At 36.6% G+C, this 15,006-nt stretch overlaps 1 protein-coding gene across 6 annotated transcripts in view; it reads right to left on the reverse strand.

Annotated features, from left to right (window-relative positions):
- The window catches only part of LOC145693363 (juvenile hormone esterase-like), a 1,331,986-nt gene that overhangs the window by 929,609 nt on the left and 387,371 nt on the right, over window positions 1–15,006 (reverse strand). For all 6 annotated transcript variants that reach the window (XM_081769289.1, XM_081769291.1, XM_081769293.1 and 3 more), the window contains one exon: window positions 1,763–1,915. In XM_081769289.1, coding sequence (XP_081625415.1) covers window positions 1,763–1,915 — 153 coding nt within the window. The remainder of the gene's footprint in view (window positions 1–1,762; window positions 1,916–15,006) is intronic.

The following is a 15,006-nucleotide window of genomic DNA, read 5'->3' on the forward strand; positions in this document are numbered from 1 at the left end:
TCTTTTCAAATTCTTCTTTCCTAAATCAGTGCCAGAATGCGTTATGAGATAAATATCCAACGAATTCGGTTTCTAATACCTTATTTTACTTGGATCGTTCTGTCGCGAAAAATATTATTTCACGAAAAAGAGTTTTTTTTTTCAGTTTCACCTGCGAAGCCCCTTGGGAAATAGAGTGGGTAATGATTCAAATCAAACGTTTTAAATCTATTCTCAGAAATAGCGATACGAGTGGGAACGCGTGGGCATTTTCAGGCGGTAGTTACGACCGCTAACAACTAACTTCAGAAAAGCGTGTACTGTCAATACATTGATGTGATAGCCACAAAACAGAGCTTTATTGTATTGTAATACACGCAGGGTTCGTCATCAGTCATGCAGGTGTCTAGTAGCGTCTTCAAATCCCTTCTGCATGATTCAATTTATACAAGGTGTATGTTCTCAGTTTTCAAAACCATATAAATATTTATTTATAAAAATGAAAAGAATTGAATAAAATTATATGTTAAAAAGATTGCACATAAACCTGAGAATAAAAATAAAGACTACAGAAGAAAACACGTTACGTAACGAAGATCTTAACCCCTTCCTCACTCGTGTCACACTTTGTAACGCAAGGCCGAACCCCCTCTTCCCCTTTGCCGCGTTACGTAATATGTGGACGACTCCTTAGATACGTATTACATTCATTACACTGACATATTTGTTTGACTAATTTGTTTGACCTCTTTCTTTCTCTTGGTTAGGTCATGTGTGTGTGTTCATGTCTGGGTATAACAAACAGTTCTGCCAACTCGAAATAGCAACCGGTTCTAGCGAACCGGCTGAATAGCATCACTGCTAACAAGTGTTAAAATAGGTGCTTAAATGACACAGGAGAGTGGAGGTGGAAGGTAGTTCAACATGGATGCTGTCTCTCGTCAACATTGTTTAATGTCTATCTGGAAGATATAGTGAAAAAGAACCTACACAATGGAGACAGGATTTCGGTAAGAGGTAGAATGATTAGCTGTATACGTTTTCCAGATCATATACGAATCCAAAAAGAAAGTCTAGATGCTAGAAAGATGCTAGATCTTTCGAAAAGTTGCTAGAAAACTTGAGGAAGGCCTATGGAAAATATGGAATGAAAATAAATAGTTTTCGATACCTGGCTAATACTATTAGTGATGATATAGAGTGTGAGCGTTAAATATAATCAGGATGGGAATAGAGAAAGGAGGCTTTAGGAGGGAGAAAAGTCTAAATTGTGGGACCTTGAATAAAGAGTTGAAGAATAGACTCATAAAATGCTTCGTATGGAGTATTGTAGTGTATGGGCAGAACTTGCAGAGATGATGCAAAACGACGGGAAGCTTTCAAAATGTATGTGCAGAAAATAGAGAAAATTCATGTCGGGCGGAAGACGAATGGGAGTGAGTTAGAAACGATAGGGAAGAAAAGAACAGCTTTAGATATTATTGAAAAGAAGAGAAACTAGTTGTCACATTGGTTAGAAAGAAATTGTTTATAAGGGACGTGCTAGAGTGTATGTTAGCAGGAAAGAGAGGGAGGAGGCGAAGGTGGCTACAATTGATGAAGAGTATCAAAACAGGAAAACTGTACGTGACGACGAAGAGATTAGTTGAAGACCGTAACCATGTAAGCTTCTCAATTGTGGCAAATGACGTCGATGACGATATGACGATAACAATACATGCAGAGTAATTATGTTAATATTTAGACACAGTAATATAATATACTGAAATTTTTTTATACTTACATTCGGAGTAAATATATTAAGGTTTAGACAGTCTTCAATATCCCTGTGCATGAACTGGGTACCGTACACCGCTTCGTCGTCTTCCTGAGGACACCAAATTCCATTTCTTGTTGCATCTCGAAGTTTCAGCCAGGGTTCAACTTCTTCTGGAGGCTTTAAAAATCAATTTAAAAGTATATCACTACATATAAATAATTTCAGTTTTAATAATTATTTTAAAACTAGTTCAGCACCGAAGAAATGAAAAATAGTATTATATTTTAGATTTAATTTAGTAAGTATTGAGGACATGAAGTATTAGTTTGTTACATCAATTTCCTATCTAATGTTGGATCTCCTTAACGAAGGTATTCAATTTCCCGTAACCTTACCTCTTCATAATATGTATAGTACAATCTACACACAATCCAATACCCAAGGGCTTCAAAATAGGAATTGCTTATTATTCTAAATCACTGTATATTTTCCTCTATTATATTTTTCAAATTTGAGAGACTCGTAATAGGGAGCAATAACAAGCATTGCACTTACTAAACTTTTCATAAAAAATATTACATTCGATAAAACAGTTGCTCAGAGAGCAAATCGATGGTTGAGCGCCAAAAAGGCGTAACTGCAATTTTATTAGTTTAGAGAAAATCGAGTTTTAAAATGTGGCTATTTTCTTTTTCACAATATCTTCTTAATATGTTTTCCTTTGAAAACTACATTTAAGGTACAATTCAAGTTTAGGAAATAGAACACAGAAACTTATTTTGTGTCCCGAGAAGTGAAAATAAATGTGAATAAATTGTAGATAAATTCAGTTACGCCTTTTTGGCTCAAGCAATGTCATAATGGTCAAGCCGATAAAATCAGTTAAGCCCTTTTTGCTTTAAGAATAACAAAATGTCTAGACGATAAATTGAAATCTGTTAATTTTAAAACAAAATATCATACGGTATTGTATGTTCAGAAAGTTTTATGTGAGATTATAAAGAAAACAGTGTTTTCAAAGTAAGGGTCCATAGCTGTTCTATAAATCTTGTAAGTGTTGCAGTCTATTGTAACAAACCACAAATTTATAATATTGTCACTCTCATAGTCCTGTTTTTCACTCAATACAATCAGACTCATCCGATGCGTCAATATCTGGTTCTGCGAGACGATCTTTGATCGATGGCGATGTAGGTAGTGATAAGTAATACTGCTGATACACGGACGGAATTCCACCATCTTCGCATAACCGAACAAGATCACTTTTCTTGGCTTGAGAAATTGGAAACTTACTTGAATATGCAGGCTTTTCCATGTTCAATGGTTGCCCTCGTCGCTGAGAGATATCCACTCGTAAGTATTCACTGTGGTAACCATACTTAAGGAAAAAGCAGTTTTCGTGTTTCTTCGAAACTTTTATACATACCACTTTTTGCCATTTTACCTTCTCACCGTCTTCAGTTCGCCGAAGATGACTTGACAAAGACGAAGCCAGATGTTTAGTGTCTATGAAATCTGTATGGCAAAGTTCAATCACTTTAAAGGGATTTCTCTTCCTCGGGATTGCAATAACGTTTTCCCACTCATGTATGGAATAAATATAAACAGTTATCTTTGCATGTTCAATAGCATCGCAGCTCATGTAAGTATGGCCTATTGAATTTATTTTCTATTGAATTTATTTTGAACTTCCTGCGAACTGCGCAGTAGAGTAGAGACGTTATGTACTGCTTCCTGTTTTGTCCACAGCATCCATCTGAGTAAAATGAAACATCAAGCACGTTTTTAGGTATGAGTCCAAGCAGCTTCCACAAACACGTTCCTATTTCATTTGAGCCTCTTCGATGTTCAAACTCAGGTCACAAAAAACAATATGCATCGTTAGGAAGGCTTTGTTGGTACACTGTAAAGTTGAAAATATTTAACTTCCGCTTGTAATACAAAACACTAACTTCAGAACACGGAGTATACAGTACAATCCATTGTGAAGGACTCGAACGAAGAATCCTTCGTTGCAGCTTCCTTATCTTTAGCCTTTTCATTCTGTGCACATGTTTTCCTTTGGATGTGTACCCCATATTGTAATTCCATCTGTGTGTTTTCTTCACCTTTTGATGCCTCAAACTTCGTACCTGATCCTTTCTGGGTTGGTGAAATTAAACTCACTGTTGAAAATGTTACGATAAACCCATTCACTTGCTTGCGTAGGTAATCCTTTTCCCCGGCAATATTCCTTGTACAAATTGTATATACATACGTCTTATGTTTAATCCTGATTCAAGATATTCCGTGAAGATTGCTTTCTAACATAATGACCTCCCATTCGTGGAAAACTGCTAACGTGTTCCTTCACTCTTTCTTTTTTAGTTTCATCAGTTGCGTTCCATGGCTTATGCTTGCCACGTTGATCTGTAAAACCGGTGATGCCCATGTCATTGCGCATGCTCACTGAATTGCGGATAAACATATCTGAACAAGCAAGTGTTACCATAAAGAACTCTTTACATACTCTAATTCGATTATTGTCTACAGTTAAAAAACACTGTAATGACCGTACGTTTTCCTTTATTTCCAGGCCTCTTTCTAGTCTCATTCTGTAACACCATCGATGATATAAAGTCACGACGCCTAACATCAGATGCCAAACCTTGCCAAAACATTCTGCATAAGTCACTCTGTTGTTCACGGGTTATTTTGTCTGAACACTTATTTGTATGTTTACAAACAATAAAACAAGGTTCTCTCACAGAATCAAGTTTTCCCGAAACACTCACGTACGACAATCCTCTCTCTCGCTTACTCTTTCTGACATTCTTCTTCCACATCTGAGGATTTGCCTTTCGATTTCTTGGTTTTTTGTCCTTTTGTTTCTCTGGGGATTTAAGGTGTCTTCTCCTAATCCAGAGGCATATTCTGGAAGAATTTTCCTACTCATCAACTCATTGGAAGACTCATCAAGCTCATCAGACTCCTTGGATGACTCACCTTCATTTGAAAATAAAACAGAAAAACGTATAAGATAACGGAATCTATAAAATGTCCCGCAGTCCATTTTTCAATATTTTGCCTTCTTCTTCTCAGTTGAACTCAATAACTATTCCTCTCCACCTGGACCTGTATTTCAGGTATGTTCATGCAAATCTCAACTCTAGAGCTTCTTAATGTTTCCAAGCAATAGTTATTGCATATTCGGAAGTACAATGGAACAAATCCCATTTCCACATCAAACGTCACTACAAAGTTAAACAAACCTAATATCAACTAACACGGGCAACTTCTAGAACTCAACATACTCTTGCTTTCGGAGAAAGATCTGTTGCTCACTCGTAAAGTTTTGATTTCAGGTAACTAAATTTCTTAGTGACTGTTGATGCGCAAAATGTGACTTGTACCCTTGACTTTCAGAACATGCAAGAACTTTTAATTAGCAGCTTTGTGAAGAAGCTTCATGGGTTGCAATTTGCATCAAGCTATCTGAGACACAGGGCCCAGGTTTCCATCTGACATTTTCATTATTATTTGAAAGCAATATCTAATATTCTTTCTAGCTTGTGATCATTTGTCCCAGAAACAATACCAACGTCCCCGATTTGATTTCTCACCAATTCCAATAGTAAATTAATAGCCGTGGCTAGGCTTCATTTAATAAGGTTGAGGCCGATTCCGTGCAAATCCTTTCCTTTATTGATTCTGTTATTAAATATTCAGTACAATGAGAATGTCAACAAGTATAACTCTGTCAGTTTTAGATAGGGCTAACGTAAGCCCGACGAGTCCTATTACTACGGCCCTGATATCATATATATAATATGAGAACATTTGAATATATTATGGATTCTCGATTAAATAAGAGACCAATTTCTCCAACAATATAAATAACAATTACTTTAAGTTTCCTTTAGAAAAACAATACGGAGAAAATTTGCAATATTTGCTAACATTTATTTCAATTTTCAAGATATGCGTATATGCACGTATATCATCCTATATAGATTTCAGAAAACAATTGCCACAGAAAATGCCAAAAGAACGTACTCACTTCTCGTGGATGAGTAGTTAAGCTCGTCGCCTTGTAATCAAAGGGTCCAATTCCGGATGGTTTGGATCCCATGCTAAACTGTAGCCCCCCTTAGAACATCATTATTATCCCATGCAAGACAATGGCAAACAGCCATGTATTTATACTGCCCAGAGACCTTCGGGTCAAAGACTAGCCTTAGGGCAGAACAAACATGAGCATCATCGTTTTATATCGGATATAAAAATCGATAATATATATCTTTGTTTGTAACTTCTACATGTGAAACAGAAGTTAAAATATATTTTTAAACTTTACTTACCAGTTAATTCATAATTTGGATCCTTAACAGAATCGTCTGATTCTTCCAAAATCTCAGCCATATCAACTTCTGTTAAGTTTGGTTTGTCTGATAGAGACGTTATTTTTTGTCGCGTTTACTCCTCGGCGATCAAAAACACACTGCACAAGTGCAACTGTACTCTAACTATCGGTACTAGTGTATAACTAAATTTTCTTAACAATGAAAACAACATTACACAGCATTGCTGAGTGTCGAAAATTAATTTAGCTACATTTTGCACACAATACTTCGAAGAATAATTATTTTATACTGTGAGCCAAAAAGGCTTAAGTGATATGTGCCCCTCTGGCACACAACCAAATGCTAATAACTCAGTTATACCTTTATATCATTTTCGAATAACGTTCCAACGATAGAGATTTTCATTAAGGCGTCTTGGCACAAGAAAATTCAATCCATTATACATGTCCTCATAGCATTAACTCAAAATATGAAAATTCGGCAGTTACGCCCTTTTGGCGCTCAACCATCGAAATTAGAAAAAAATTACTAAAATTAAAATCAACTTCTTATTTCCAACCAAAAAAAATCACATATTTACGGAACTAGAGTCGAAATTAAAGGTATTTGGGTTCTGCCCACACTTATAGAAATTTACACTAATTAAAATATTTACATTCTTGTCGATAAATAGCACCTACTGTGCCGGTGCTCTAAAAATAAAAGTAAGAAACTTCTGTAGTGATACGCTGTCCAATCAAATGAAATTGTACAATTCTTGAAGATACCAACGTGTTCCAAAATTCAAAGTATTCCAAATTTCAAAGTGTTATAAATTTTAGAAGTGTTCAACCGGTGGATTTGGATGCACTATTCAAAATCAAGATAGAACTAACTTTTAAGAGTGGCCAGTGCTAAAAGAAAGTTCATAATCCATCTACAAGGTGTTCCTATCCACAATTCAATCTTCAAGAAAAGTAATCCACGTACAAGTTACGTGCGGACAGACGGACTAACAGATTCTTCATCAATGGGAAAATATATGGGGAGTAATCGCTGATAAATGTCCCAATTCTCTCTATCATAAACACAAAATACGACACGGATTACGTCATCAAAATGTTCCTGTAAAAATATTCTTGTTGTAGCCAAGGCAATTTTGGCAGCTTCTAACTTCGGAAATTTAAACGCTCCAGTCGAAATGTTAGGTAGTACAATTGTAGAAAGATCATTCTCTAACATCAATTTAAAACAATTTTTGTATGTCTCTCGTAAAATCTTCTTGTCTGAATTCCGTGGTCCACATGTCATAATTACATAATTAGCTGGTAAACGATAACCATTGGCAATCTTCGCTTCTCCTGGCTTCAATGATGATATGGTCAAACATTCTTCTAAAAATTCAGATCCAGCTGCGTCTTGAATGGCTTTATCTGCGCCACCTAAAGGAGTTAAGATTTCATTCGTCGGATTTACTAAGGCATCCGCTTTTATGTCCACTATGTTACCTTTATAAATACTAATCTTCTGATTGATGGCAGTATTACAAGCAAATTTCGGTTTTTCTTCTGTAGAATTCTTCCCTATAGTTGCTCACGTTGGTAGATTTTCGGCAATCACAACATCCTTAATATGAAGAGAAGGGATGAAAACTTCTCCTTCTAAACATTGTCTCCTGGAGTTGAAAATCTCTTCAGTTGGTGGTCCTTGATGGTCTTCGCGTCTCGTCTTCTTTTTCATCGTATGGTCTTCCGTGCAGACGTTGATAGACATCTCTTCGTCAGAGTCTTCAAGGTGGTCTTCCTCTTCCGGGTTTTCCTTCTCATAAAACTTCTTCAATCTCTGGACTGCTATGCTGTCTATCTCAATAAGATCCTCGGGCGGTCTTATACTTAACAAAATATGAATTTGGATTTTCCACACGTTCAATTATGCCTGGACCAATAAACTTTCCCCTGAATGTTTTGGCGTGACCTTTTTTTCCTGTGGTGTTTAAAATCCAAACTTTTTCTCCTTCTTTAAAAGCAGATTTTTTCGCCGTTTTATGACGTTTATAAAGATTTTCTTGCGCTTTATCTCTAATCTCTTGTAATTGCTGTAGACGAATGGCATTATCTTCGTATTGACACGGGGTATTTAAAATTGCCTGATGAAGTAACCTAGGTTTGAAACCAAAAAGACATTCAAATGGTGAAATTTGAGACGATAAATTCTTGGTGACGTTAAGCGAAAAAAAACTATGGGTTTTAATAAGTCAATCCATTCTCCTAAATCTTTGTCACATAAAGCTGATTTCAATCGTTGTTCTATGTTCCTAATACTAACTTCACAAACACCATTACTATAATGTCCATGTACACTTACAAAACGCATGTTAGCACCAGTCATGGCACATAATTCTTTAAATATTCCACTAGTGAATGCACTACCTTTGTCTAAGACAATTTCATAGAAAATTCCAAACTTTAAAATTACTTTATGATAAAGAAATGAAGCCAAAGTACTTTAACATATCGTACATTCTTTACATTTCTGATATACATATGGTGATCAGAAAAATGGAAACACCTGTAGTTGGCAACAGGTTAGATGTATGGGTTGGCAGTGGTGTCGTGGCGCCCGCAGCGCCGGACAGCTGGTGGTGGTGTGTTAGGTCGGTCTTCATACTACGTCAGACGCAGTGGAACAGCAGTGTCCAGTGGCTGCAGCAGACGGAGGTAGTGTAAAATGGGAGACCTCTTAGGTTTTCAAAGAGGGCAAATTGTTGGTGCGCGGTTATGTGGAGTGAGTATGACGGCAGTGGCTACTGTGTTAGGTGTGTCGCGTGGGACAGTGTCGAAGGTGATGACGGCCTACACAACACACGGGAAAACCACATCGGGGAAGCGGAACAGTGGGCGGAAGAAAATCATGAGTGACAGGTCACGCCGGGTATTAAAGCGCATTGTCACGCACATCCGTCGTGCCACTGCGGAGCAAGTGACGGAGGAACTCAATCAGCACCTCCCCCACCCTGTTTCGACAATCACAGTCCGCCGCGAATTACATGACATAAACTTACGGGGTCGTGTTGCGCGGGCCAAATCGCTCATCAGGGACCATAACGCTTTCGCACGCCGCAAATGGTGCCGCGACCATGCAACTTGGACCGTTGAGGACTGGAAACGCCCAAAGAAGCTTATGATCTGCAGTGTCTCCGCCCAACTGTGAAACATGGCGGCGGCTCGGTGATGCTGTGGGCCGCTATATCATGGTTTTCATTGGGTCCTGTGGTCACACTTGGCGAACGAATCACTGCCAACGATTATGTCGCAATTTTAGGAGACCACTTGCATCCTATGGTCCGGATGTTGTTCCCGGACAATGACGCCAACTTCCAGGGTGATAATGCACCCATTCATACAGCTTGCGTTGTTGCAGCGTGGTTTGAGGAATATCGGGATGAAGTTCAACACCTCCTCTGGCCCGCCCAATCCCCAGATCTCAACATAATTGAACATCTGTGGTCCGTCTTGGAAACACGACTCCGGTGACGATTTCCACCTCCATCATCTCTCACAGAACTGGCCGACGTCCTGTACGAGGAATGGTGTAAAATTCCACTTGCTACCATTCACGACCTCTATGCCTCTATCCCACGTCGCATCAAGGCTGTTCTGAAGGCGAAAGGTGGCCCGAGACCATATTAATCTGGTAAGTTGCAATTTCGTTCAGGTGTTTCCATTTTTCTGATCATCATCTGTATATATTTCTTCATGTTGGAAAAATACACTGTTTTTACTAACATATCATAGGTTTTAGAATAACCAGAATGAGATGATCCCAATGCAGACATATGACAAGCATTAAAAACTTTATAACGCAAAGAAGTAGGAAATGCAACCAAACATTTTATACCTTGAGAGGTTTTCTGATTTCTATACAAAATTCCATCCTTAATAGTAAAATATAATGCTTGGCGTTCTATTTTAGGATTTCTATCTTCTTTCTGTTCCAACCAAGAAAAAATATCTTCAAAAAACGGATCTTTACGCTGTTCTGTTGCCAAATTTGATTCATCTAAAATTGAAAATGAATTTGTGGTCTGAGTAAAAAAAAAATTTGGATCTTCTTGATTCTTTTTCTCGTCTTCCAAATCTCTAGGGGGGTTAGAAAAATTTATTTATTTTTTTATTTATTTAATATACAACACAACAGGCTTAATACCCAATTACAGTGTTGTGTACATACAGCAAACGTTACATATATAAATTTCTTAATTATTACTACAGAAAATTTCTTGTTTCACATATGATCTGAACCTGTTTTCTGAAAGACTAAATATATCCACTTTATCAAGCTTATTTACAATATCATTGTATAATTTACACAGCCTCCATATAGGGGATTTATATAATATATTGCTCCTGGCTTTTGCACAATAAAATCTCCCTGTATTTTCCACTCTGGTTTTGCAAGTGGGAATCCGTAATGATATTTTCGAGACCAACTCCATACAGTCAATCTTATTGTTTAATAACTTGTATAAGAATAACAAGTCCAACATCCATCTTCTTTTTTCTAGAGTTTGAAAATTAAAGTTGTTTACTAGATCATTGTAGGAAAAATATTTGGGATAATAATTAGTTTTTTTTGTATGTAAGCATTTTCAAGAATTTTGTTTGGATGTTTTCTATTTCTTGAGAGTATTTTTTATTATTGGGGGTCCATATTGTAAAACAATATTCTAATTTTGATCTAACATATGTAAAATAAAGTGTTGTAAACGTTGTCTCACTGGAGAAATCTTGCCCTATTCTATAAATTAAACCTAAGTTTCTATATGCGCTGTTTGTTATCATATCTATGTGTTGATTGAAATTTAGTTCAGGATCAAAAATAACGCCTAAATCTTTGACAGTACTTGGTTTAGACAATTTAGTTTTTTTCAGTGTATAGTCAAAAGTGATAGGATTTCTTTTTCTCGTAAAAGACAGAGATTTACACTTGGATACATTTATTACTAATTTGTTGTCATCGCACCATGTTTGAACTCGCTGTAGATCTTGTTGTAGTTGTATGCAGTCTTCAGTTGAATTAATTCTAGAATATAATTTGAGATCATCAGCGAATAGGAGAATCTCAGATTTTTCAACAAAAAGTGGAATTTCATTAATAAGAAGGAGAAATAGCAGAGGACCCAGATGAGATCCTTGAGGAACCCCAGACAGAGTAACAAACTTTTCGGTGACATGCCCCTTGTATAGAATAGATTGTTTCCGGTTACATAAATACGATACAATATATTCAATTGCCGACTTCGAAAAGTTTAGGCTTGTTAATTTCGCCATTAGGACATCATGATCCACGACATCGAATGCCTTACTGAAATCGGTATAAATAACGTCTACCTGGCCACCTTTGTCTAACTCCATTGCGATAAAATTTGTTACAACTTCTAGGTTTGTTGCAGTAGACCTATTGTGTAAGAAACCATGTTGATGTATAGATATAATTGGCTTTACGTGATTCAGAATTCGTGTATATAAAATACTCTCAAGAATTTTGGCAAAAGGAGATAATATAGCTATAGGTCTGAAGTTTTGTATTTCGCTTTTATTTCCAGATTTTGGCACTGGACACACTAAACTTTCTTTCCATAAGTCCGGAAAAGTGCCTGTTCTTATGGACATATTGAATATAGTATGGAGCGGATGCATGAATATATCAATACAGCCTTTGACAACATACGGAGGAATACCATCCGATCCACATGACGCTTTTGGTTTGAGTGCCTTTGTAGCCACTTCAATTTCTCGCAGTTGTATTTCTCCAAGTTGAAAGTTGTCCAACAGGCTAATGCATTCCGTCTTGTTAGATATAAAACTGTCTACGTCATATTTTGCTGAGACATTGTTATAAACAGATTGAAAGTAATGCGCGAAGGCCTGAGCAATCTCACTGTCCTTATTTAGTTCTTTCCCATTGTAAGTAAAGGAGGCTGATGACATATGCTTGGTTTTGCTTTTGACAAAACTCCAAAGTTGGCCCGGATCATTATGAATAGAAAGTTCAGATTCTAGAATGAATTTTTTATACGCAATTGATATGTCGGTCTTTATCTGTTTACGTAACTCATGAAATTTTTCACGATGATATAGGCTTGCAGTTATTCCACTTTTCCATTTTTTATGATGATATGATTTGGATTTTATTTTTCTAATTATACTATAAGTGAACCAGCTCGGATAATTTCCATTAACATGTTTCTTACGGGGAATACACATACTAAATACATTATTAATCATGTTGTAAAAGTTGGATAGCACATTATTGATATCATTCATTTGCGAAAGACAGCCCCAGTTTATTTTGTGCAGTTCCACGTATAATTTTTTGAAATCAGCCTTCTTAAAGTTGAAACCAGATACTTTAGCTTCTCTGTTTTCTTTCTTTGTAACGTTTAATGGGATAGAGACACTTATTGCGGGATGGTGTCTGTCTTCCTTAGTAACAAGAGGACAGTCTCTTTCAACGAGTACCTTATCAATATTTGATAATACCAAATCTAAAGTTCGGCCGTTACTGTTACGAATATTATTAAATGACGCTAAATCATATAAGGACATAAAGTTATATAATTTTTAACAATTTGTTGTTGATGATAAGAAATCAAAAGCACAACCTGCTATTTCAGGAATATTGAAATCCCCTATGCAGAGAATGTTGCTACCTATTGGGCAATTTATTAGTCTCAATAAATTGATAGAATTGTTCATATATTATTAAACTTGATTCAGGAGGAATGTACACTGCACATATGAATAATTTAAAACCGTGAATTACAAGTTTGACAAGAACACATTCAAAATACAAGTCATACGAATTAACAAGATATATATTATGATTATAGTGTGTTGCTATTATTACACCCCCTCCCTTACATTGATTAAACAGTTCGAGATTTCTATCCTGGCGGAAGACTTTGTATCTATTATCAAAGAACTCTGTATCGAAATGATTTTCGGTTAAGAAACTTTCAGTGATTATTATTTGAGAGTACATTTGTATAAAATTCTTGAGCTTTGGAACGCAAACCAAAAGTATTTTCATAAAACACCGAAAACATATATATTTGGTTCAGAGACTTAACTTTTTGAGAGAAGGGTTCATGCATGTTATGTTTACAGAATCCGGATCTCGAATTACACTCAGTATTTCCTGGAATTTCTTTCGGTAGAGGAATGCTACTTTGGTTGTTACAGGTGATCAATTGTTTTGTTCTACTTACATGTTGCAGTTCCTGAAAACACAGTTCTCACTGATTTCTGGTCGGTTTACGCTTCACTGATGCAGAGCAGAAGGAGGGTTGAGTTCTGGAATTCTGTTGTTTTCCATGTTGAATGACAGGTGCCTCGGGGAAATTATCAATACGATTGGGTGTTTCTTGCAGAGCAGTAGGGGGTGCGGTCACATCTGGTATTTCACTTTCAACACTTTGCCTTCCTTCTTTTTCTAACATTTCTGAAAGTGTGTATTTTCTCCCGTCAATGTATAAATAGCGATAACTTATATAGGAAAGTTTTCCTTGATTGCGAGCTTGTGACATAAAATATCGAAGACTTTTCCTCTCATCTCGCACTGCATACGAATAATCTTGTTCTACATAGATATTTGATCCACGCAACTTTTTCTTATTTTCTAGAATTGCTTCCTTTTTTCTATCACTTAAGAACTTGCACACTATTGGACGACACCTGCCTGGAAGTTTTCTGCCTGCACGGTGACATCTTTGAATGTCCTCGTCTGATAAGTCCAGCTGGAAACGATCCCGTAATAAATTACGCACTTTATTTTCAGTGTTGTTCCAATTTTCACTTTCTTCCTCTTCAACGCCATAGAACACTAAATTCTGCCTTCGACTACGATTCTCCAGATCATCCAGTTTACTCTGTAGTAATGAATTGTGCTGTTGAAGATTATTTAGTTCACTTTTCACTAGTACGAGTTCATTTTCCAGTACACATACACGATTCACTAACGTCGTCATGGTTTCCCGTAATTGTCGCACTTCAGACACTAAGAGTTCATTAGAGCCCCGTAGAGAGTTAATCATTTCTTTGATTTCTGTTACATCATTCTTTTGAGAATTAGTTGGTCCCGGATTTTGTTCTACTCCAGAAATTATTAGTAATGTCGCGATTACCAAACGGTAGGCATACAGCACGTTTGAATTTGTGGCTGCATGTAGCACTTTTATTTTTGTCCTTTTTATTGCCGCACTGGCGAACAAACCTATTCTGCATCTCCAGAGAGTTATTGAGATACCCATTCCACGCTTGAATGCACCACGGAGCTAAAGAAAATGACGTCCCACTGCTTCGACAACTGACGATCTAAAAATGTGAAATGGCGTCTGCCTCTATGTTACTGGAGCCACTGATGTGTGAAATAGTAAAATTGTACGATTCGATTTCACTTAACCATCTGGAAATTTTACTTACATTCTTTGTTTGTTTCAAATAAATTAAACTATGACAATCTGTCTTGAAATAAAAATGACGTCCCAAAAGAAAATATCTGAATGAACGTAATGAGTACAATAATGTTAGTAATACAAGCTGATATGGGTGTAATTTTCTCTCATTAGGAGACGTTGCACGACTACAATAACTAATGGGTACTAGATTTGTGTCGTCAGGTGAATTTTGAGGTTGTTTGATTGTTCCAGAAAGAGCGACTTTGCTGGCATCAAAATAGAGATACAGAGGATAATCAGGCTTGTATCTCATTAGACAAGGTGCTGAATTGATGGTTTGTTTGATATTATTAAATGCTGTCTCCTGTGCGTCCTTCCAACGAAAAGGAGCGTCTTTTTTCAACAAAGAAAGTAACGCTTCTGCTAATTGACTGAAATTAGGTAAATACGAACGAACAAAAGAAGCCAATCCTAAAAAAACTTTTGAC

This window comes from Thermobia domestica, chromosome 8 (genome assembly GCF_964235325.1).
Source record: "Thermobia domestica chromosome 8, izTheDome1.hap1.1, whole genome shotgun sequence".
Taxonomy (NCBI): Eukaryota; Metazoa; Arthropoda; class Insecta; order Zygentoma; family Lepismatidae; genus Thermobia; species Thermobia domestica.